We start from the raw sequence: 23,151 nt of genomic DNA, 5'->3' as shown, positions 1-23,151 counted from the left end.
ATCTGACCAATTGAATAAATTATTGTTTTTCCATGTATAAGATATGTGCAGAGAATGAGTAAAGATAAACTCCCTCTTCTCAGCATTTGTTTTTCTTATAGTGAAACTGTCATTGTTTTTTTACTTGTCTTCAACACTGGCCTGAACTTCTCAAGGGCAGGAACATTACAAGCTGAAATCAGCACAATGCCAGGCATATAATCCTGCCAGTACACTAGTGAATGCTAATTGACGTAAGGATAGTGAGGTTGCCATTCGCGCTAGGAGGGGGAGAATGCTAGAAGAAGGTAAACCTGTAGGCTGGTGGGTTTTCAAAGAAAACTGTGGAATGAGGGAGAATGGTCCAGAAAGGTCATTGGAAACAAAGTGCAGAGCAATGTAAGTGAATGTAGAGGCTTTTAAATAGAAGTGCCAGGAGGGACTTCTGTTCAAGGTGGGGCCAAAGGCAGCAGAGATGAAAGGCAAGTGGAATTAATTGGAATTAAAATTCTCTGCAGGTTCAGGAGAAATTCTACGTGGTGTCAGAGGCTTTATGAGACTAGTCTTTAGAAGTTTTGTTCAAGGTTCTAAATAGAATTTTGGCAAAGAGTTGTTTTGCTCATGCTGCTGCCATTGAAGAGAGCTCTGCTCATATGAGGAAGGAAAAGTAAAAAAGATAAAATGAGGGGTTGTTAAGTAAAATGCCAAATTGTTAAGGCTAAATTGAGTATTAGTATTCTAAAAAAGTTTTTCCTAATTATTTTGTAGTTATTAAGATGCACTTTCAAAGTAGACTTCCATAAGAAGATCATTAAAACAGAAAGTATGGTGTTCCATATTAAATACACATAGACTGTACACAGATTGATATTTTTGTAACAATACAGTAATTGTCATTCAGTTAGCTTAACCTATGAATTAATCATATATAAAAAGCACATTAAACCAGACAGATGCAACAATAACAAAATGATCCAAGATAAATATTAAAAAAATGTTTTCAGTACACCTCAAGTATTTGTTCTGTCCTTTAAAACAAAAATTTCAACATGACTAAGGATTTATGCATATTATAAGAATTAAACAAGTGATTCTTAAAAGACACATAACAACAAATCTTTTGGGAAATTTTTCCTTATAGATAAGACCATGTTGATTCAAGTTCAGCAATGGTTGAGAATAAATATAATTCTCCTTTTTTCAGGTTAGACTTTTAATAGACCATTTGTTCACTATTCCCCTCACCTTTCCTCTCTTTCCCCTTCCCATCCCTTGCTCTTTACTTTAAAAATCTACATTAAAATGTCTTGTAATTTTTAAATGCTAACCATTATGTGTAGTGACTAGAGCTTTTAAAAACAAAATTAAATATCAACCCACATATACCAATTGATTGAGTTATTCTGGATGAAATCACACAACAAAAAACCAAAAGCCATCTATTTATTAGTCCTTTCCAGGGTACCTACTATTCCAAAGGATGTAATTGCAGTCCCTGCAGTGGCTGATAACTGAAGGAATATTGAAATAATTTGCACCAGGATTACTGCTGTTTGTGAGATACAGGATCTAGTCCACATTAGATTGAGATGATCATTTTTTGTTATCAAGGAGAACTCCCTGTTCATGCTGTTATGTACTTCTCTCCTACCTCACAACACATTTTGTTTCTCTGCTAACTTAATAATAAACTTGGGGTAGAGATGAGGTTTCAAGTCATAAAATATATAATACTAAAATATATAGTATCTGATACTAGACACTCATAAAATACTTGTTGAATTGAAGTGATATCTTATCTAATTATATTCTTCTTTGCCTTCTAAAGTCTCAACTTATTTACATTGTAGATGCTGAGAAAAACTCTTAAAGGGTCTGAAAATAAAGAACCAGAAGTAACACATGAGGCACCAAGTTTGGTGCCATTTGGGGATGTGGTATGTATGACTAAGTCTCAATAAACCCATATAAATTATTTATTTCATATGAAGACAATTTAATGTTTATTACATGGTATCAAAAAGCATGAATAGAAAATGGCTGTCTCTGATAACCATATTCATGAATTTTTCACTTTTATGAGTCAGATAAGCATTCTAATAATCACTGAAATTATAGAAAACATTCTGATTGGCAGAAAAACTGTTATCTGTACTAGGGATTCCCAAGATGTTATGTTTTATCAGTCCTCGCCTAATGTAAAATGAAAGTGATTCAGAGAGTGACAGCTGTATTGAAGTTAATAAATGAACCATTTTGGCTTTGTATTCTTGTTTATTTTAGGTTTACTTTGAACAAATCTTGCCTATTTTTCTTCTGTATTTCTGCTTTATATCTGTGACTAGATATTGCTAATAAAAAATTTCTAATGAAAAAAATTAACAAATTGAAACTTTAAAAAATATAGTTTGGTGACAGTAAAATGAAAGAAAAATTAACTTTAAAAAAGACATTCTCTGTGTTTTTATTTTGATTGTTATAGGTCGGCTGCCTGGCCATTCATGTAAGAAACTGCAAACATTTTACGCCTAAGAGTATCCTTTCTTTTGATTTTAACGATCATACTATGATCATATGTCACTGTTTCAGTTATATACTGCTGCCTTACAAAACACTCAAAGACTCAGTAGCTTGAAACATTTACCATTTTACTACCAATCATTATCTGTGCGTTCACTAAGTGGTTCTTCTGCTTCACATTTTCACAGCTGGGGCTGTAGTTCAAAAGGGCTGGTATGTCCAAAAGAACTCATTTAAGTGTCTGGTGCCTTAATGAGAATGCCTGAAAGACTGGACTTAGCTGAGAGGCTGAACCTTTCTTCCCATGTAGTCCCAGGGTCATGTCTTTCATCATTAATTTTTATTTTAAAATATTAAAATTCTATCTTGATTACTGAAGTTTCTGGTGTCCACTTGACTTTGTACCCTGGGTGGTGCCTCTCTCACCTTGTCCTTGTCTCAGCCATGGTCGTGTCCATTGCATGTTAAAATTGTCACAGGACTAGGCCAGATTCAAGAGCAGAGGAGAATATTAAGTTCACTTTTTGAGGCGAGTGACAAAAGATTTTTAACTATCTGTAATGCACCTCAATCATCGTGTAAGTTTAAGAAAAAATATTTATCTTCTTGGATGATAGTACTAATTTATTTCTGTGTCTCTTAAACATTGTTTAAAGAATTTATTTTTCTCGGTGACTTTAAGTAAGTTGAATGCTTATCATTTGATTTATTGTGGCATAAAACCAGCCTTATTATGAAGGCTTGATGGTTCTTTTTTATGTAAAGTGAATTATTGAAGAGAATTCTATATAAGCAGAGTTTTAAAGATAAAACATAAAAACAAAATTGTTTTAATTCATGGAGTGCTATGAAAGATAAAAATGCTGACCAATATAGTATATGTGAAGTAGATAGTGAAGTGAATTACAAGATAGAGTGCTGCTTTAAATTTTGTTGTCCTAAAATTAAGAATAGATTATTCTGAATTATTTTATTTTTTGAATTTCCACATAATTATTAGAAAAAGTTTTCAAGTATGTGTTTTGAATGGTTACCTTAAAAATAATATATAGGAACATTTTCAAAATAATTATAATGAAAATGTGAGGATAAAAATATGAGAAGTAATCTAATGAAGAATCAACCATCTTTTCCTGATTGTGCCTACCACCAATGGGGAAAAATACTATTTTAAAATGCTTTCCTTATTGTTTAATATGCTCTATAACTTCTTTCTTTATTTGATTGAGTCTTAGGTTTTGGCCTGAATTGTTTAATTGGTTAATTTTAACAATGTGTTACTGTCAATTACAACAAAATTTGCTTCCTAAATATGTGTTTTCAGTCATTTCCCAGCATTACAGTAATTTGTTCATTCGCATCTCTATTAACAATGTGGTGAAATGTACAAAAACTTGTAGCTTGCTATCCCAAAACACTGAAAAGGACTTTATGATTACATTTGATGAAGTGAAGTATTTTTCTGTACAGGTAACGTTAATTTTCTCTTCTAGAAAAAGTAATGTATTTTTTATAATTTGAAATATTCTACACTAATATGTTTTTTCCTCAGAGGATAGGAAAAATACAAAAGCAGTGTTCTTTTATTTGATATTTTACAGTATTTATTTCTATATTATGGGCTATATTGATGTTTTTGCAGCTTACTGTAAAATGTATTATTGTGGTGTTCTCTGAGAGCTTGTTGTTGGTGATTCTCAATGTTTATCACACATGCATGCATTCTTCTCTATCTCACTCTTTCCCTCCCATCTGCCCTCTTCCACCTGTCTTAGTCAGGGTGGGCTTTAATGGCAAATTACCACAGACTGGGTGGCTTAAAAAACAGACCTTTATTTCTTGCTTTTCTGGAAGGTAGCAAGTTCCTTCAGTTCAGTTCAGTAGCTTAGTCATGTCCGACTCTTTGAGACCCCATGAATTGCAGCACGCCAGGCCTCTCTGTCCATCGCCAACTCCCGGAGTTCACCCAAACTCATGTCCATCGAGTCAGTGATGCCATCCAGCCATCTCATCCTCTGTCATCCCCTTCTCCTCCTGCCCCCAATCCCTCCCAACATCAGAGTCTTTTCCAATGAGTCAACTCTTCGCATGAGGTGGCCAAAGTACTGGAGTGTCAGCTTTAGCATCAGTCCCTCCATTGAACACCCAGGACTGATCTCCTTTAGAATGGACTGGTTGGATCTCCTTGCAGTCCAAGGGACTCTCAAGAGTCTTCTCCAACACCACAGTTCAAAAGCATCAATTCTTCAGCACTCAGCTTTCTTCATAGTACAACTCTCACATCCATACATGACCACTGGAAAAACCATAGCCTTGACTAGATGGACTTTTGTTGGCAAAGTAATGTCTCTGCTTTCCAATATGCTATCTAGGTTGGTCATAACTTTTCTTCCAAGGAGTAAGCGCCTTTTAATTTCATGGCTGCAATCACCATCTGCAGTGATTTTGGAGCCCCCCAAAATAAAGTCTGACACTGTTTCCACTGTTTCCCCATCTATTTCCCATGAAGTGATGGGACCAGATGCCATGATCTTCTTTTTCTGAATATTGAGCTTTAAGCCAACTTGTTCAATCTCCTCTTCACTTTCATCAAGAGGCCTTTTAGTTCCTTTTCATTTTCTGCCACAAGGGTGGTGTCATCTGCATATCTGAGGTTATTGATATTTCTCCCAGCGATCTTGATTCCAGCTTGTGCTTCCTCCAGCCCAGAGTTTCTCATGATGTACTCTGCATAGAAGTTAAATAAGCAGGGTGACAATATACAGCCTTGACGTACTCCTTTTCCTATTTGGAACCAGTCTGCTGTTCCATGTCCTGTTCTAACTGTTGCTTCCTGACCTGTGTATAGGTTTCTCAAGAGGCAGGTCAGGTGGTCTAGTATTCCTTTCTCTTTCAGAATTTTCAACAGTTTCTTGTGATCCACACAGTCAAATGCTTTGGCATAGTCAATAAAGCAGAAATCGATGTTTTTCTGGAACTCTCTTGCTTTTTTCCATGATCCAGCGGATGTTGGCAGTTTGATCTCTGGTTCCTCTGCCTTTTCTAAAACCAGCTTGAATATCTGGAAGTTCATGGTTCACATATTGCTGAAGCCTGGCTTGGAGAATTTTGAGCATTACTTTACTAGCGTGTGAGATGAGTGCAATTGTGTGGTAGTTTGAGCATTCTTTGGCATTGCCTTTCTTTGGAATTGGAATGGAAACTGACCTTTTCCAGTCCTGTGGCCACTGCTGAGTTTTCCAACTTTGCTGGCATATTGAGTGCAGCAGTTTCACAGCATCATCTTTTAGGATTTGAAATAATTCAACTGGGATTCTACCACCTCCACTAGCTTTGTTCATAGTGATGCTTTCTAAGGCCCACTTGACTTCACATTCCAGGAGGTCTGGCTCCTTAGAAGGACACTATCAGAATTCACAAGGCTCCAATTCTCATGACCTAGTTACCTCCCGGACATCCCATGAACAAATACCATTGCATTGGAGATTTAGGCTACAACATGACTTTTGAGAGGACCCAAATGTTCAGGCCATAAGCACACCTTTTTTTTAATCTCCTTTTTCTTTACCTGTCTGCTTTCTTCTTATGGAGACTCTCTCTCATTCCTTTTGCACAGATTAGCTTATTTAGTCTTTATAACAACCCTTTGCTATACTCTTATATATATAGTCTTATTATCATCTTTGTTTTGCAGATGAAGAAATAGGTTCTGTGAGGTTTAAAGAAATTTCTTAAGGTTATAGAACTAGTAATTGGTGGAGCTGAGAATGCAGTCAGTCTGGCTTCAACTGGCTTCATTAAACTGTCTCTCACAACAGCGCTTGCTCTGCTGAGTTTACTTCTGTTTACAGCTAAGCTTTCTAGAATCCAAATGTATCTCAGAGCTGTCTTTAAAGTGAGAGATACTATTTCATTTAGCTGCAGGATTCCTTGATTAGTCCAATTGTTTCCTGATAGTTTTATTATATCTGTTGAATTTTAGTGAAATCCTAAAACATTTTCTCTATGTCATATATATGTATATATGTGTGTGTGTGTATACATATGTGTGTGTATATATATATATATATTTCAAACTTCATTTTGCTTAAGTGTTGAGTATTGAAAATATTTCTTTAAACGTGTTTAAAAAAGCATTATTTTCCTAGATGGAATCCATACTATTTCTTTTACTTTGCAAATAATTTTCCTATGCTTTATTGCCAAATTTTCAGGAATTTTGTAGATATATGTTCATTTAAATAAAACTTGCAAGTAATACTGGAAAAATATAAATTAATAGAGTGCTTATTTTCATTAGATAATCAAAATATTTTTCCTATGTTTAATAGGAGATATTAGTTTGATCATAATAAGAGGAGAGTTTTAGTGGAACTCTAATGGAAAGTTTTGGAATTATCTAGTAATATTAACATAGAAAATTGGACAAGCAAAAAAAGAAATGTGAACAAAAAGCAAGACATTAATTCCAGGGAAATTAAAAAAAGTTTACAGGACTAGAAACATAATCATTGTAAGTGTATTATTAAATCCTAAAAATAGTTACATGTACATATTATAAATACTAACTGTTAGTTTAACAAAAAAGTATGAAATATATTGGAGGACTAATGGGAAAAGAAATGTGAAAACTGTGGGACGAGGCTCCTGACAGCTGATATTTTTCTTCCACAATAAGCAGTCAATAGATTGTATCTATATGACGTCAGTGTTCATAGTAGCATTATTTATAGTGCCAAGATACGGACGCAACCTAAGTGTCCATCAAAAGATAAATGGAAAAAGAAGATATAATACATATATATACGCACAACAGAATACTACTCAGCCATAAAAAAAAAATGAAATTTTACCATTTGCAGCAACATGGATGGACTTGGAGGGCATTATGCCCAGTGAAATATGTCAGAAGGATAGACAAATACTGTATGATATCACTTATATGTGGCATCTAAAATATACAACAGATTAGTGAATATAAGAAAAAAGAAGATTTACAGATACAGAGAAGACAAAAATAATGGTTACCTGTGGGGAGATGGAAGGAGGAGGAGCAAAACAGGGATAGAGAATTAAGAGGTACCAACTATTAGGTATAAAGTAAGCTACATGGATATATTGTACACATGGAGAAGATAGCAGATATTTTATAGAACTACAAATGGAGTACAACCCTTAAAAATTATGAATCACTAGATTGTACATTGTATATTGTATATTGTACTTTATATATTACACATCTGAGACTTCCTGGTGGTCCACTGGTTAAAAATACACCTGCCAGTGCAAGATCAACCATGGGTTTGATCCCTGGTCTGAGAAGATCCTACATGCTCACGTAGCAACTGAACCCACGTGCCACAGACGTTGGAGCCCACACACCTAGAGCCCATGCTCTGCAGGAGAAGCCACCTCAGCAAGAAGCCCTCAAACTACAACTAGAGAGTAACCCATGCTCTCCTCAACTAGAGAATGCGCTTGTGCAGCAGTGAAGACCCAGCCAAAGTAAATAAACAAATACGCCCTGCTGTTTGCAGCAACATGGATGGATTTTGAGGGCATCATGCTAAGTAAAATAAGTCAGGGAAAGACAAACGCTGTGTGATCATTTATATGTGCAATCCAAAAAATGAGGAAATTCCATGATGGTCCAGTGGTTAGAATCCTGTACTTTCACTGCCCAGGGTGTGGATTCAATCTCTGATCAGGGAACTAAGATCTTACAAGCCATGTAGCACAGCCAGAAGAAAAAAAGGGAAATGAACTCATAGAGAACTGATTGGTGGTTGCTAGAGGTGGGGTTTGGGGGTGAGCAACATGAATGAAGGTAATCAAAAGGTGCAAACTTCCAGTTATAAGATGAGTAAGTCCTTGGGATCTAATGAGTAGGATGGTGACTGTCGTTAACAACACGTGTGATCAGTCACTCAGTCGTGTCCGACTCTTTGCAACCCCATGGGTCTGTAAGTCGTCAGTCTCCTCTGTCCGCAGTACTTGAAATGGGTGTTTCAAAAAATGGATGCTTCAAAAATTATATTTTATGGGTGTTATTATTCAGAAATTATGTCTGAAATTCAGACTGAAATTTTATTTTTTCTTTTCATATGTATTTTGTGTTAAGGTTCCCAGATGTCAAGATGATGAGAAGAATAATATTCGCTTAGAACTAATGCAACATGACAGTACAAAAAAGTATCTTCTCTTGTTAGGGAGTGTTCAGGTACATCTTTATGAAGTAATTCAGGTATGTATCAAATCATTTTTTCACCTTGGTATCACATTGTCCAGTTGGTGTTTGTTTTCAAGATTTATCTGTATTTAATGGACTTCTTTTGCTTATTATCTGTCTGATATGCTTAGTAAATTCACATGTGTAGTAAACAATATTTCCCTCTGGCTCAAAAAAAAAAAATGGTTAGTTTGTAACAGCATAATGTTTTTTTAATTTTATTTCCTGGAGGGCAATAAGTAAGTGAGTGTCCGACTCTTTGTGACCCCATGGACTGTAGCCTGCCAGTCTCTTGTGTCCTTGGGGATTCTCCAGGCAAAAATACTGGAATGGGTAGCCATTTCTTTCTCCAGGGGATCTTCCCCACCCAGGGCTCACACCTGGGTCTCAGGCATTGCAGGCAAATTCTTTACCATCTGAGCCGCCAGAGAAGCCCTGAAGGGTAATGATACAACCTGAGAGACTAAGCATGCTTTTTGTTTGTTTTATTTTGTTTTCTGAAATGTTTCAAAACAAGACTCAGACCACAAACTCTCTTGTCAGTTCCAGTTTCAGTTCAGTTCTTTTTTTCCCTAATTTATTTATTTTTTATTGAAGGATAATTACTTTACAGAATTTGTTTGTTTTCTGTCAAACCTCAACATGAATCAGCCATAGCTATACATACAGCCTCTTCCTTTTGAAGCTCCCTCCCATCTCCCTGCCCATCCCATCCCTCTAGGTTGATACAGAGCCCCTGTTTGAGTTTCCTGAGCCATACAGCAAATTCCTGTGGCTGTCTATTTTACATATGGTAATGTAAGTTTCCATGTTACTCTTTTCATACATCTCACCCTCTCCTCCCCTCCCCGTAAGTCTATTCTCTATGTCTGTTTCTCCATTGCTCTTCTGTAAGTAAATTCTTCAGTCCCATTTTTCTGGATTCCATATATATGCGTTAGAATACAACACTTATTTTTCTCTTTCTGACTTACTTCACTCTGTATAATAGGTTCTAGGTTCATCCACCTCATTAGGAACTGATTCCTTTTTAATATTCCATTATGTATATGTACCACAACTTCTTTATCCATTCATCTGTCGATGGACATCTAGGTTGCTTCCATGTTCTAGCCATTGTAAATAGTGCTGCAGTGAACAGTGGGATACATGTGTCTTTTTCAATTTTGGTTTCCTCAGGGTATATGCATAGGAGTGAGATTGCTGGGTCATATGGTTGTTTTATTCCTAGTTTTTTTTTTTTTTAAGGAATCTCCATACCATCTTCCATAGTGGCTGTATAAATTTATATTCCCACCAACAGTGCAAGAGTGTTCCCTTTTCTCCACACCTTCTCCGGCATTTATGGTTTGTAGACTTTATGGTGATGGCCATTCTGACCAGTGTGAGGTGATGTCTCACTGTAGTTTTGATTTGCATTTCTCTAATAATGAGCAATGTTGAGCATCTTTTCATGTGTTTGTTAGCCATCTGTATGTCTTTGGAAAATGTCTGCTTAGATCTTTTTCCCACTTTTTGGTTGGGTTGTTTGTTTTTCTGGTATTGAGTTCTATGAGCTGCTTATATATTTTGGAAATTAATCTTTTGTCAGTTGTTTCATTTGCTATTATTTTCTCCCATTCTGAGGGTTGTTTTTTCAGCTTGCTTATAGTTTCATTTGCTGTGTAAAAGCTTTTAAATTTAATCAGGTCCCACTTGTTTACTTTTGTTTTTATTTCCATTACTCTAGGAGATGGGTCATAGAGGATCTTGCTTTGATTTATGTCATCGAGTGTTCTGCCTGTGTTTTCCTCTAAGAGTTTTATAGTTTCTAGTCTTACATTTAGATCTTTAATCCATTTTGAGTTTATCTTTGTACATGGTGTTAGGAAGTGTTCTTTTTTTTTTTTTTAGGAAGTGTTCTAATTTCATTCTTTTACATGTAGCAGTCCAGTTTTCCCAGCACCACTTATTGAAGAGGCTGTCTTTGCCCCATTATATATTCTTGCCTCCTTTGTCAAAAATAAGGTACCCATAGGTGCATGGGCTTATTTCTGGGCTTTCTATCTTGTTCCATTGGTCTATATTTCTGTTTTTCTGCCAGTACCATACTGTCTTGATGACTATAGCTTTGTAGTATAATCCGAAGTCAGGAACGTTGATTTCTCCAGCTCTGTTCTTCCTCAAGACTGCTTTTGCTATTCGGGGTCTTTTGTATTTCCCTATGAATTGTGAAATTTTCTGTTCTAGTTCTGTGAAAAATGTCATCGATAATTTGATAGGGATTGCATTGAATCTGTAGATTGCATATGGTAGTATAGTCATTTTCACAATATTGATTCTTCCTACCCAGGAACATGGAGTTCTCTCCATCTGTTTATGTCATCTTTGATTTCTTTCTTCAGTGTCTTATAACTCTCTATAGTTCGTTTCCTCAAGTAAGTTTATTCCTAGATATTTAATTCTTTTTGTTACAGTGCTGAATGGGATTGATTACTTAATTTCTCTTTCTGATTTTTCATTGTTAGTATATAAAAATGAAAGTGATTTCTGTGTATTGATTTTGTATCTTGCAACTTTGCTAAATTCAGTGATTAGCTCTAGTAATTTTCTGATAGTATCTTTAGGGTTTTCTGTGTACAATATCATGTCGTCTGCAAACAGTGACAGATTTACTTCTTCTTTTCTGATCTGGATTCCTTTTATTTCTTTTTCTTCTCTGATTTCTTTAGCTAGGACTTCCGGAACTATGTTGAGTAATAGTGGTGAAAGTGGACACCCCTGTCTTGTTCCTGAAATAAGGTGAATGCTTTCAGTTTTTCACCATTGAGAATAATGTTTGCCGTAGGCTTATCATATATGGCCTTTACTGTGTTGAGGTAGATTCCTTCTGTGCTCAGTTTTTGAAGAGTTTTAATCATAAATGGGTGCTGAATTGTGTCAAAGCCTTTTTCTGCTTCTATTGAGATTATCATATGGTTTTTATCTTTCAGTTTTTTAATATGGTGTATCTGGTTGATTGATTCGTGTATATTGAAGAATCCTTGCATCCCTGGAATAAACCCAACTTGATCATGGTATATGAGCTTTTTGATGTGTTGCTGAATTCTATTTGCTAAGATTTTGTTGAGGATTTTTGCATCTATGTTCATCAGTGATACTGGCCTGTAGTTTTCTTTTTTTCTATTGTCTTTCTCTGATTTTGGTGTCAGGGTGATGGTGTACTTGTAGAATGACTTTAGAAGAGTTCCTTCCTCTGCAATTTTCTGAAAGAGTTTTAGAAGGATAGGCAAGAGCTGTTCTCTAAATGTTTGATAGAATTCTCCTGAGAAGCCATCTGGTTATGGGCTTTTGTTTTTTGCGAGATTTTTTTTTTTTAATCACAGCTTTAATTTCAGTGCTTGTAATTGGGTTATTCATAATTTTTATTTCTTTCTGGTTCACTCTTGGAAGATTGAACTTTTCTAGAATCTGTCCATTGCTTCCAGGTTATCCATTTTATTGCCATACAGTTGTTCACAATCAGTCAGTTGAATTCAGTCGCTCAGTCGTATCCAACTCTTTGCAACCCTGTGAACCACAACATGCCAGGCCTCCCTGTCCATCACCAACTACCAGAGTCCACCCAAACCCATGTCCATTGAGTCAGTGATGCCATCGAGCCATCTCATCCTCTGTCGTCCCCTTCTCCCACCTTCAATCTTTCCCAGCATCAGGGTCTTTTCCAGTGAGTCAGCTTTTTGCATCAGGTGGCCAAAGTATTGGAGTTTTAGCTTCAGTATCAGTCCTACCAATGAATATTCAGGACTGATTTCCTTTAGGATGGACTGGTTGGATCTCCTTGCAGTCCAAGGGACTCCCAAGAGTCTTATTCAACACCACAGTTCAAACATCAATTCTTCGGCACTCAGCTTTCTTTATAGTTCAGCTTTTACATCCATACATGACCACTGGAAAAACCATAGCTTTGACTAGACGGACCTTTGTTGACAAAATAATGTCTCTGCTTTTCAATATACTATCTAGGTTGGTCATAACTTTCTTTCCAAGGAGTAAGCGTCTTTTAATTTCATGGGTGCAATCACCATCTGCAGTTTTTGGAGCTCAGAAAAATAAAGTCAGCCACCGTTTCCACTGTTTCCCCATCTATTTCCCATGAGGTGGTGGGACCAGATGCCATGATCTTCGTTTTCTGAATGTTGAGCTTTAAGCCAACTTTTTCACTCTCCTCTTTCACTTTCATCAAGAGGCTTTTTAGTTCCTCTTCACTTTCTGCCATAAGGGTGGTGTCATCTGCATATCTGAGGTTATTGATATTTCTTCTGGTTCAGTTCAGTTCAGTCGCTCAGTCGTGTCTGACTTTTTGCGACCCCATGAATCGCAGCACGCCAGGCCTCCCTGTCCATCACCAACTCCCAGAGTTCACTCAGACTCACATCCATCGAGTCAGTGATGCCATCCAGCCATCTCATCCTCTGTCATCCCCTTCTCTTCCTGCCCCCTATCCCTCCCAGCATCAGGGTCTTTTCCAATGAGTCAACTCTTTGCATGAGATGGCCAAAGTACTGGAGTTTCAGCTTTAGCATCATTCCTTCCAAAGAAATCCCAGGGCTGATCTCCTTCAGAATGGACTGGTTGGATCTCCTTGCAGTCCAAGGGACTCTCAAGAGTCTTCTCCAACACCGCAGTTCAAAAGCATCAGTTCTTCGGCACTCAGCTTTCTTCACAGTACAACTCTCACATCCATACAGACCACTGGAAAAACCATAGCCTTGACTAGATGGACCTTAGTCAGCAAATGTCTCTGCTTTTGAATATGCTATCTAGGTTGGTCATAACTTTTCTTCCAAGGAGTAAGCATCTTTAATTTCATGGCTGCAGTCACCATCTGCAGTGATTTTGGAGCCCAGAAAAATAAAGTCTGACACTGTTTCCACTGTTTCCCCATCTATTTGCCATGAAGTGATGGGACTGGATGCCATGATCTTTGTTTTCTGAATGTTGAGCTTTAAGCCAACTTTGCCCAGCAATTCTCATGCTGTTCACTGTATAGAAGTTAGATAAGCAGGGTGACAATATACAGGCTTGACATACTCCTTTTCCTATTTGGAACCAGTCTGTTGTTCCATGTCCAGTTCTAACTGTTGCTTCCTGACATGCCTATAGGTTTCTCAAGAGACAGGTCAGGTGGTCTGGTATTCCCATCTCTTTCAGAATTTTCCACAGCTTATTGTGATCCACACAGTCAAAGGCTTTGGCATAGTCAATAAAGCAGAAATAGATGTTTTTCTGGAACTCTCTTCCTTTTTCCATGATCCAGCGGATGTTGGCAGTTTGATCTCTGGTTCCTCTAAGCCTTTTCTAAAACCAGCTTGAATATCTGGAAGTTCATGGTTCATGTATTGCTGAAGCCTGGCTTGGAGAATTTTGAGCATTACTTTACTAGTGTGAGATGAGTGCAATTGTGTGGTAGTTTGAGCATTCTTTGGCATTGCCTTTCTTTGGAATTGGAATGGAAACTAACCTTTTCCAGTCCTGTGGCCACTGCTGAGTTTTCCAAATTTGCTGGCATATTGAGTGCAGCACCTTCACAGCATCATCTTTCAGGATTTGAAATAGCTCAACTGGAATTCCATCACCTCCACTAGCTTTGTTCATAGTGATGCTTCCTAAGGCCTACCTGACTTCACATTCCAGGATTTCTGTCTCTAGGTGAGTGATCATTGTGAAGATCTTTTTTGTACAGTTCTCCTGTGTATTCTTGCCACCTCTTAATATCTTCTGCTTCTGTTAGGTCCATACCATTTCTGTCCTTTATTGAGCCCATCTTTGTATGAAATGTTCCCTTCGTATCTCTAATTTTCTTGAAGAGATCTCTAGTCTTTCCCATTTTATTGTTTTCCTCTCTTGCATTGATCACTGAGGAAGGCTTTCTTATCTCTCCTTGCTATTCTTTGGAACTCTGCATTCAGATGCTGATATCTTTCCTTTTCTCCTTTGCGTTTCACTTCCCTTCTTTTCACAGCTATTTGTAAGGCCTCCAGACAGCCATTTTGCTTTTTTGCATTTCTTTTTCTTGGGGATGGTCTTGATTACTGTCTCCTGTGCAATGTCATGAACCTCCGCCCATAGTTCATCAGGCACTCTGTCCATCAGATCTAGTCCCTTAAATCTATTTCTCACTTCCACTGTATAGTCATAAGAGATTTGATTTAGGTCATACCTGAATGGTCTAGTGGTTTTCCCTACTTTCTTCAATTTAAGTCTGAGTTTGGCAATGAGGAGTTCATGATCTGAGCCATAGTCAGCTCCCAGTCTTGTTTTTGTTGACTGTATAGAGCTTCTCCATATTTGGCTGCAAAGAATATAATCAATCTGATTTCAGTATTGACCATCTGATGATGTCCATGTGTAGAGTCTTCTCTTGTGTTGTTGGAAGAGGGTGTTTGCTATGACTAGTTCGTCTCTTGGCAGAACTCTATTACTCTTTGCCCTGCTTCATTCTGTACTCCAAAGCCAAATTTGCCTGTTACTCCAGGTGTTTCTTGACTTCCTACTTTTGCATTCCAGTCCCCTATAATGAAAAGGATATCCTTTTGGGGAGTTGATTAGAAGGTCTTGTAGATCTTCATAGAACTGTTCAACTTAAGCTTCTTCAGCATTACTGGTTGGGACATAGACTTGGATTACTGTGGTATTGAATGGTTTGCCTTGGAAATGAACAGAGATCATGCTGTCATTATTGAGATTGCATCCAAGTACTGCATTTCAGACTCTTTTGTTGATTATGATGGCTACTCCATTTCTTCTAAGGGGTTCCTGCCCACAGTAGTTGATATAATGGTCATCTGAGTTAAACTCACCCATTCCAGTCCATGTTAGTTCGCTGATTCCTAGAATGGCAATGTTCACTCTTATCATCTCCTGTTTGACCACTTCCAATTTGCCTTGATTGGAAACATCCCAGGTTCCTATGCAGTGTTGCTCTTTACAGCATCGAACCTTGCTTCTATCACCAGTCCCATCTACAACTGGCTGTTTTTGCTTTGGCTCCATCCCTTCATTCTTTCTGGAGTTATTTCTCCACTGATCTCCAGTAGCATATTGGATACCTACTGACTTGGGGAGTTCATCTTTCAGTGTCCTGTCTTTTTGCCTTTTCATATTGTTCATGGGGTTCTCAAGGCAAGAATACTGAAGTGGTTTGCCATTCCCTTCTCTAGTGGACCACATTCTGTCAGACCTCTCCACCATGACCTGCCCTTCTTGGGTGGCCCCACCGGGCATGGCTTAGTTTAATTGAGTTGAACAAGGCTATGGTCCATGTGATCAGATTGGCTACTTGTCTGTGATTGTGGTTTCAGTCTGTCTGTCCTCTGATGCCCTCTCTCAGTGCCTACCGTCTTACTTGGTTTTCTCTTACCTTGGACGTGGGGTATCTCTTCATGGCTGCTCTAGCAAAGCACAGTCACTGCTCCTTACCTGTTCACAATAGTCTCTTATAATCCTTTGTATTTCTGCCTTGTCTGTTGTAACATCTCCTTTTTCATTTCTAATTTTGTTGATTTGGTATTTCTCTCTTTTTTTCTTGATGAATCTGGCTATATCAATTTTATCTTCTCAAAGAACCAGCTTTTAGTTTTATTAAGCTTTACTATTGTTTGAACTCCTTATTGCCATATTCAGACTGAAATTGAAGAAAATGGAGAAAACCACTAGACCATTCAGGTATGACCTAAATCAAATCCCTTATGACTATACAGTGCAAATGAGAAATAGATTTAAGGGACTAGATCTGATAGACAGAGTGTCTGATGAACTATGTATGAGTGTAACGTACCGGTTTGTCAGGTTGGTTCTGAGCCTTTAGGCGGAACCTACTTGAAGGCAGAGTTTGGGGTAAATACATAGCACATTAACATAGCTTAAGACAAACATTTCCATAAGAAAAATGCATTGGTTAGCTCAAGGTTGGAGAAAAGTTAAGTTCAGGTGGAACCAGGTATCACTATGGCAGCATAGAATTTTATGAGAAACCTCTTTTTAAATTTGTATAGAGAAGGGGAAAAAATGTAACACTAGTTTGTTTCATCCTGCCGCTTATGAGTGAGAGAAAAAATGTCTGACACTTGCAGCCTATTTCCTCCGTTTGGAGACTCCTGGCCTTCCTGCCTGTTATCCTCTCAATACCAAAGGTTTTCTTGGGTAAAAAGATCCCAACAGTCCCCAAGAGATGAGAGAAGCACTCAGTTCTGTCATGAGTCAGCCTATCATATAGATCCATGTTTACCCCTCAAAAGGTGTGTAGACCTGGCGGTTCCTCTAAGTAGAAGTAGTAGGGACATTTTTCTTTAAAACACAAATGTAAATATTAACATTTATTTCTGGTACAATCTGGAAGTTTTATTTTTTCCAAACATTCATTATTTTTGTATTTTAGCTATTAGATCATATATGCATTAAAAATCCTTACTTGATTTTTTTAAATTTATGAAATGATTTAGAAATTTACAAGTGACACTGTGACTATATCAGTAATTCTATATTTAATAATTTTCTTGTTTCTTTTTTCTAGAAAGGGTGCTTTACTGGAGAACTCCAAATGTTGAATAAAAACACAGTAAGAACTTAACTGAAACTTCCAAAGCCTTGTGTGCACATTTCGTGTAACTTTGCTCTGATATTGTTTTTATTTTTTCGTACACTTCCAGTCACTGTTTGAGTTAATGTAAACATATTAAAGAGAAAGTATAATATTTGCTCAAAAAACTTCATCTCTACTTAAAAAAAATGCTGCTATCTTACTGCTAAATGGTGAACACAAAAATTAGAAATCATTTGGTAAGAGAGTAAAATGCCTCTTGTTGCTGCTTTGACTGTATAGCCTCAGGATCCTCACTTGCTGAACTGAGGAAGAATTATTTTCCTCCTTGAGCAGTCTCTAAATTGGTGTTTACAGTTCTTACTGAATTTCTTTTTAAGTACTTAAAAATTATTTTGATTAACTGATCATCTACTCTGAGAGGCTTCTCTTCCCAAAAACCAAATTGAGGACAAGGAACATTAAAGAAAGAATAAAGAACATTTGAGGTCATAACCTCTGATTCCTTCCTTCATTTCACATATGAGCAAGCTGAGGTTCAGAGAGATGAACTCACTTTTTCTAAATAAAAAATATATCTTAAAATGAAAGTGGAGATGGGAAAAGTGTGAATAAATACTTAAAACATATATACATGTCTATGAATACATATGTATGTATGTATCTCAGCATAATTGTTAGCAATTTTAAATTGATATTTTTCATATCTTAATCATATAATATTCCTTAAGTCGCTTTTTAAAAAATTTTTAAATATTTCCAGAACACCATAGATTCCTACCTAGGAATTACTTCTGTAAAAATTTTTTTAATGAAGCGATTCATGCTTTGGTTTTTTCTAATTTAAAGATTTGTGAAGTAAAAATATCACTTGCTATAACTCTCCATTCAAATATCTTTCTGATCAAATAATAAAATAAATTTGGCACGTTTAGTTTATCTGCAGGGTGGAGGTGGAATTTATGTTCTCCTATGGAAACTTTGGTTATGGATTTTCACATCAGGTTAGTTTCTCTCTTTTAAAAATAATTCTATTGCAGCTCTTTAGTCATATAATCCTCCTGAGCCTCTTCCCTTTCCAGTTTGATATGTTCTTTAAAATAAATATTTTTAAAAAGAATGACATTTTTCTCTAGTCTAAAGAAAAATGAAACTTCACCATTGTTTGTTTATACATTTTTAAACAATGATAATCTATTCAGGATGTCTTTATTTTAAAACTTTTGTGTGTTAGTGTCTGTGTACAAACATACTTATGTGATTGAAAACAAAATTAAATATTCAAGAAGTGAGTGTATTTTATATCTGAAAATCATTAGAATGGAGTCATTTATGTTATTCAGATATTTTGTACTCTAATCACATAGAGTCCTTTCTCACCATGATTGTTTCAGTGTCAACTCTTCTTGGTTCATCAAGAAAGTAATATGCCCAGCGAAGATATCTTTCTAACTTAAGCCTACCTCTTTAAATTTACTGTGTATATCCAAAGTTGCAGTGAAGATTTTTATACATTAACCTTTATCCTTTTCTTTCATTTTGTCCTTAGGCTGGATTCCTATAGTGGAAATTATTGTCAGTAATGACCTTTTCAAGGAATTGGTCTAGAAAAATCTACCCAATAATCTACCAACATATATTCTCATTAAGTATTTGAAAGAACTATTGATATCTCTGGGTATTGTCACAGCTTTGGGGCATTTATAAATCCGGTCTCATTAGTACTTCTGTTTTATAGAAGAAAGAACCCCTATACTTTACATATAATCTTTAATTTTCAGCTTTTACTACTTTTTATACTCTTGGTTTTTTAAATTAGGAATTTAGAGTCAGTAGATCAGTTTGATTAAATAAGTCTACTGCTGGTTAACTCAGAAATCCCTATAAAATGCATTTTAAAATTTTACCTATGGTATATCATAATTTTTTAAATACATTTTGGATCACAAATATGTAATGATGAAAGCCGCTAGACACGAGCTTTTTTTCTTTTCCCCCTTGATTTTTCTTCTGTTCATTCTGCCTATTTTCTTATCATGAATTGGGCCATATAGGGATCCTTAACTTTTTGGTCCTTTTGTTACAGTCACAGTTCATGAGCACTAACTTCTGAGGTAGGTATTGTGTGAATATAACATGTAACAATCCCAGAGATAAGTCCTTTTCAAATAAACTGGGCAGGTATTGCATTTTATTTAGGTGGATTCTACTAAAAACTAGGAATGAAGGCGTTATAAGGGAAAGAGTGGGAAGTTTAATAAAAGTTCTACTTGATTTTATGTCTATGAACTTTTCAGTTGCATATCCCCTGCTTACCTATCATGGTAATGTATAAAGAGTACTTGCACTGGTGAGATGAAGTTACATTCAAACCCTGACTCTCATGCCTATTCGGTAGCCCTTGAACAAATTACTGATCGTTAGTATTACCTGTACAATAGAGATACTTACCTACCTCATAGAATTATTGAGAGGATTACAGAATATTGAAGATGTAAAATTCTTGGCAGACACTTAGTGCTCAAAATTAATTCTTTCTTTCTCTCTTAATTAATTTCCTCCTTTTATATATATGGGCTTCCCTTGTGGCTCAGCTGGTAAAGAATCCGCCTGCAATGCGGGAGACCTGGGTTTGATCCCTGGATTGGGAACATCCCTTGGAGAAGGGAAAGGCTACCCACTCCAGTGTTCTGGCCTGGAGAATTCCATGGACTGTATACTCAGTGCTCAATGTTAATTCTTTCTTCTTCTCTTAATTCATTTCCTCATTTCATTATATAAATAATTATATATATATATCATATAAGTCCAGGAAATAGTCATATTAGGATGAACTGAAATTGTGACTAAACAGTGTTAATATGTACTTATTACTTTTTTCAGTTAAAACCACTTCAGAAAATTATTAAGCCATCTATGTTTATGGATATTGCACCACCTCCAGAAAGAACAGACCCTGTGACGTGAGTATTAAAGTCTTATTAACAGTCATTTAAAACATGTAATCCATTTGGTGGAACATCTTTATTGTCTTAAGACATGTCCAGAATGAGCTAGTCTCCAAGGTAAAGAAAGCAGTGAATTGTTTTTGCCTCAAGTGGAAGATATTTTGAGTTTCTGGATGTAGCCCTGGAGAGAGTAGTTGAGGAGGTCTGGAGATAAGAAAAAGAAGAGAAGCGTTGCCAACTTTGTGACTAAAGGAGGGAAAGGAGTGGAACCCTAATGAGGAAGTTGGCCAGTGCAATATTCCTTTTGCAGAAAGAGGTGAGGAATTTTTAAGATCAAGGTGCCTAATAGTTGCATTTTCTGTTCTGCAGTATGGTAGCATTACGCCCATTTCCACACACTCCGTTGGTTACTTCTAAATTTTCAGCAAAAAGCTTATGGTCAAAAAATGCCATTAGTGGGCCAAAAAGTAACTTAAAATATAGTATGTAAATTAGTCTTGAAATTTCAGCAGTAAAGATAGATCAAAGAAAAATGAGCACCTGAGAGAGATATTTAATGTATGGTGCTATGCAAGAATAAGGAATAGAAAATACTTGAAATGGGATTGAGGAAATTAGGTATAGAATAGGAAATTATATTCTGAAGAGCTGATTGTCCTGTCAACACTGAGCATTATCATTAAAAATAAATTTTGTTCGTTTGATATTGGTGATTTGTTGAAATGGTAAAGTTTAATGTTTTTCTTATGTTTATTGACTTATTTTATATCCATCCATTGATTCAGTAGACACTTATTGAATGTTTACTGTACCCAGGTTTAATGCAAAGGTAGCATGTAAAAAATATGGTAATATGAATGAGGTGGAGCCCTCCTAGAGATACACACGAGGTCTGTGGGACACAGCCAGGGAGCTTCCTATACTTTTTAGGGGAGTTAGGAGGAAAGTATGAAGAAAGGATCCGCAAAAGAAAAAGCGCTGGATGTAAGGCTTGAAACATGAGTAGTGGTGCACCAGGCTGATTTTGTAAGGGTGGTGGGAGCCATAAGAGGCTATGTTATGATGGAGAACAGTGAGTGGTGAGTTGTGGGTTGCAAAGTACACAGGAATAAGGAGGGGAGCAGTAGGAGATGAGCTGGAGCAGCAGTCAGGGCAAGATGTAGCAGTCAAGAGGTCAGGCTCTAGAACCAGACCATGTGGGCTCTCCCACGTACTAGCTGTGCAACCTTGAGCAAGTTATTTCAGCTGTTTGTGCTTCATCTATTGAATGGAGTAAAAATAACAACTACTCAGGTGAGTTATTGTAATATTAAATAAGTTATGTATAAAGCATTTGGAACATGGTAGCAAATAACAAAATTCTCAGTTGTTAACTACTTACTGAAGTAATAAATGTTTTATCATCACCATCATCATCATTGTAAGTTTATACTTCTCAAACGTGAGTAAATTTTACTGTTTTGAGTCCTCCCATGTGTGGCAGGGAACAGAAAGGCACTGGAAAATATGGTGCATCTTTCTGGAGTATTACTTTGCTCAAAGATTTTGAAAGGGAAAATGTTATCTTAAAATTAACATCTACATATTATATAGTAGAATTTAAACGTCACATAAATTTTCAAGATAGCAAAACGATTCCAGGAAATGATGTGGTTTGTGTCTGATTGCATTAAGCTACACTTCCAGATACCTTCACTGTCCTCTACCCACAGGAGTTCTTTATTGGGAAAATTTGGAAATACTTCAGATGTAGAGCCGTTGAAGAATTTTAAGTGAGGGAGTCAATAGGATTGCATATAGACAGAATTAGTTTGGTATTGGAGATCAAGGACTGGAGGAAGCTGTGGCAGTAGTCTACATGAGAGGCACTGACAGTCTGAATGAAGGCAATGGCTAGATGGGTATGACAGTTAATTCTGTGTGTCAGGTTGACTGGGCCATGGGGTTCCCAGATATTTGGTCAAACATTATTCTGGATGTTTTTGTAAGAGAGTTTTGAATGAGATTAACAGTTAAATCAGTAGACTGAGTAAAGCAGATTGCTCTCATTGGGTAGGCTTCATCCAATCAGTTGAAAGCCTGAATAGAACAAAGAAATCTGCCCTTTCCGCATGTAGGAGAGAATTCCTCCTTCTGAATAATAGCCTTTGACTGAAATGGCAGCTTTTTCCTGGCTTTGGACTTGAATGGAAACATCAGATCTTCCTGGATCTGGAGTCTGAACTTCTCTCTCTCTTTCTCCACCCCGCACCGCCTTCCCCCAGCTTACTTGTTTTGTTTCTCTGAATACCTCTCACTAATACAGATTTTGATACTGAGAGTGGCTTGAGAGAAACAGAAGATTAAGGATGAGTTTTCTGAATTGGTTCTGAGTTTTCTGAAGTTATCTCTCTAATCTGATTAGATTTAAAGACTCTAATGACTCCATTTCTAGTGGTAAAAAGACCCTGATACTCCTCAGCATGACCTGGCAATAGTGATGTGAAAAATATCACCATTGGATATCCTTAATCAACAATTTATAAGCAAAGATATGAGTGACTATATATTTGATACTTTCAAACATTTTTGTCAAACTAGTGAACATAATGAGTTTGCTCAAGGATTCAAATTCCCAGCTCAAGCCTTGTGTAAATGACCTGAAATCTTCCATGTGTGTTCTGAAGGAGACCCTGATCTCCTGTAGCCATAATACTAAGATTACTAAGAATCAAAGGCAGAATTTCATCTTGCAGCTGGCTGAATTACAAGGCAAACTGAGCTCCCAGCTTCAGAAGGTGTCAACTTTTAAAGTGAGAATATTGATTGGGACTAAGTGGAATCTTCAAGTTAGAATGGGAAAATAGGAGAAAATCTTGATGAAACTGGGGACACTGAGCCCATAAATTCTGATA

General features: G+C 36.6%; 1 protein-coding gene across 1 annotated transcript in view; it reads left to right on the top strand.

The window, feature by feature from the left end:
• Positions 1 to 279: 279 nt before the first annotated feature.
• Positions 280 to 23,151, top strand: part of C2CD6 (C2 calcium dependent domain containing 6) — a 111,057-nt gene continuing 88,185 nt past the window's right edge. Inside the window, exons 1-8 of the mRNA XM_069578033.1 lie at positions 280 to 378; positions 1,830 to 1,916; positions 2,462 to 2,513; positions 3,824 to 3,969; positions 8,621 to 8,743; positions 17,283 to 17,327; positions 18,245 to 18,313; positions 20,193 to 20,272. Coding sequence (XP_069434134.1) covers positions 1,830 to 1,916; positions 2,462 to 2,513; positions 3,824 to 3,969; positions 8,621 to 8,743; positions 17,283 to 17,327; positions 18,245 to 18,313; positions 20,193 to 20,272 — 602 coding nt within the window. The 5' untranslated portion in view covers positions 280 to 378. The remainder of the gene's footprint in view (positions 379 to 1,829; positions 1,917 to 2,461; positions 2,514 to 3,823; positions 3,970 to 8,620; positions 8,744 to 17,282; positions 17,328 to 18,244; positions 18,314 to 20,192; positions 20,273 to 23,151) is intronic.

This window comes from Ovis canadensis, chromosome 2, assembly GCF_042477335.2.
Source record: "Ovis canadensis isolate MfBH-ARS-UI-01 breed Bighorn chromosome 2, ARS-UI_OviCan_v2, whole genome shotgun sequence".
Lineage (NCBI taxonomy): Eukaryota > Metazoa > Chordata > Mammalia > Artiodactyla > Bovidae > Ovis > Ovis canadensis.
This window is presented reverse-complemented; position numbering and strand designations above follow the sequence as displayed.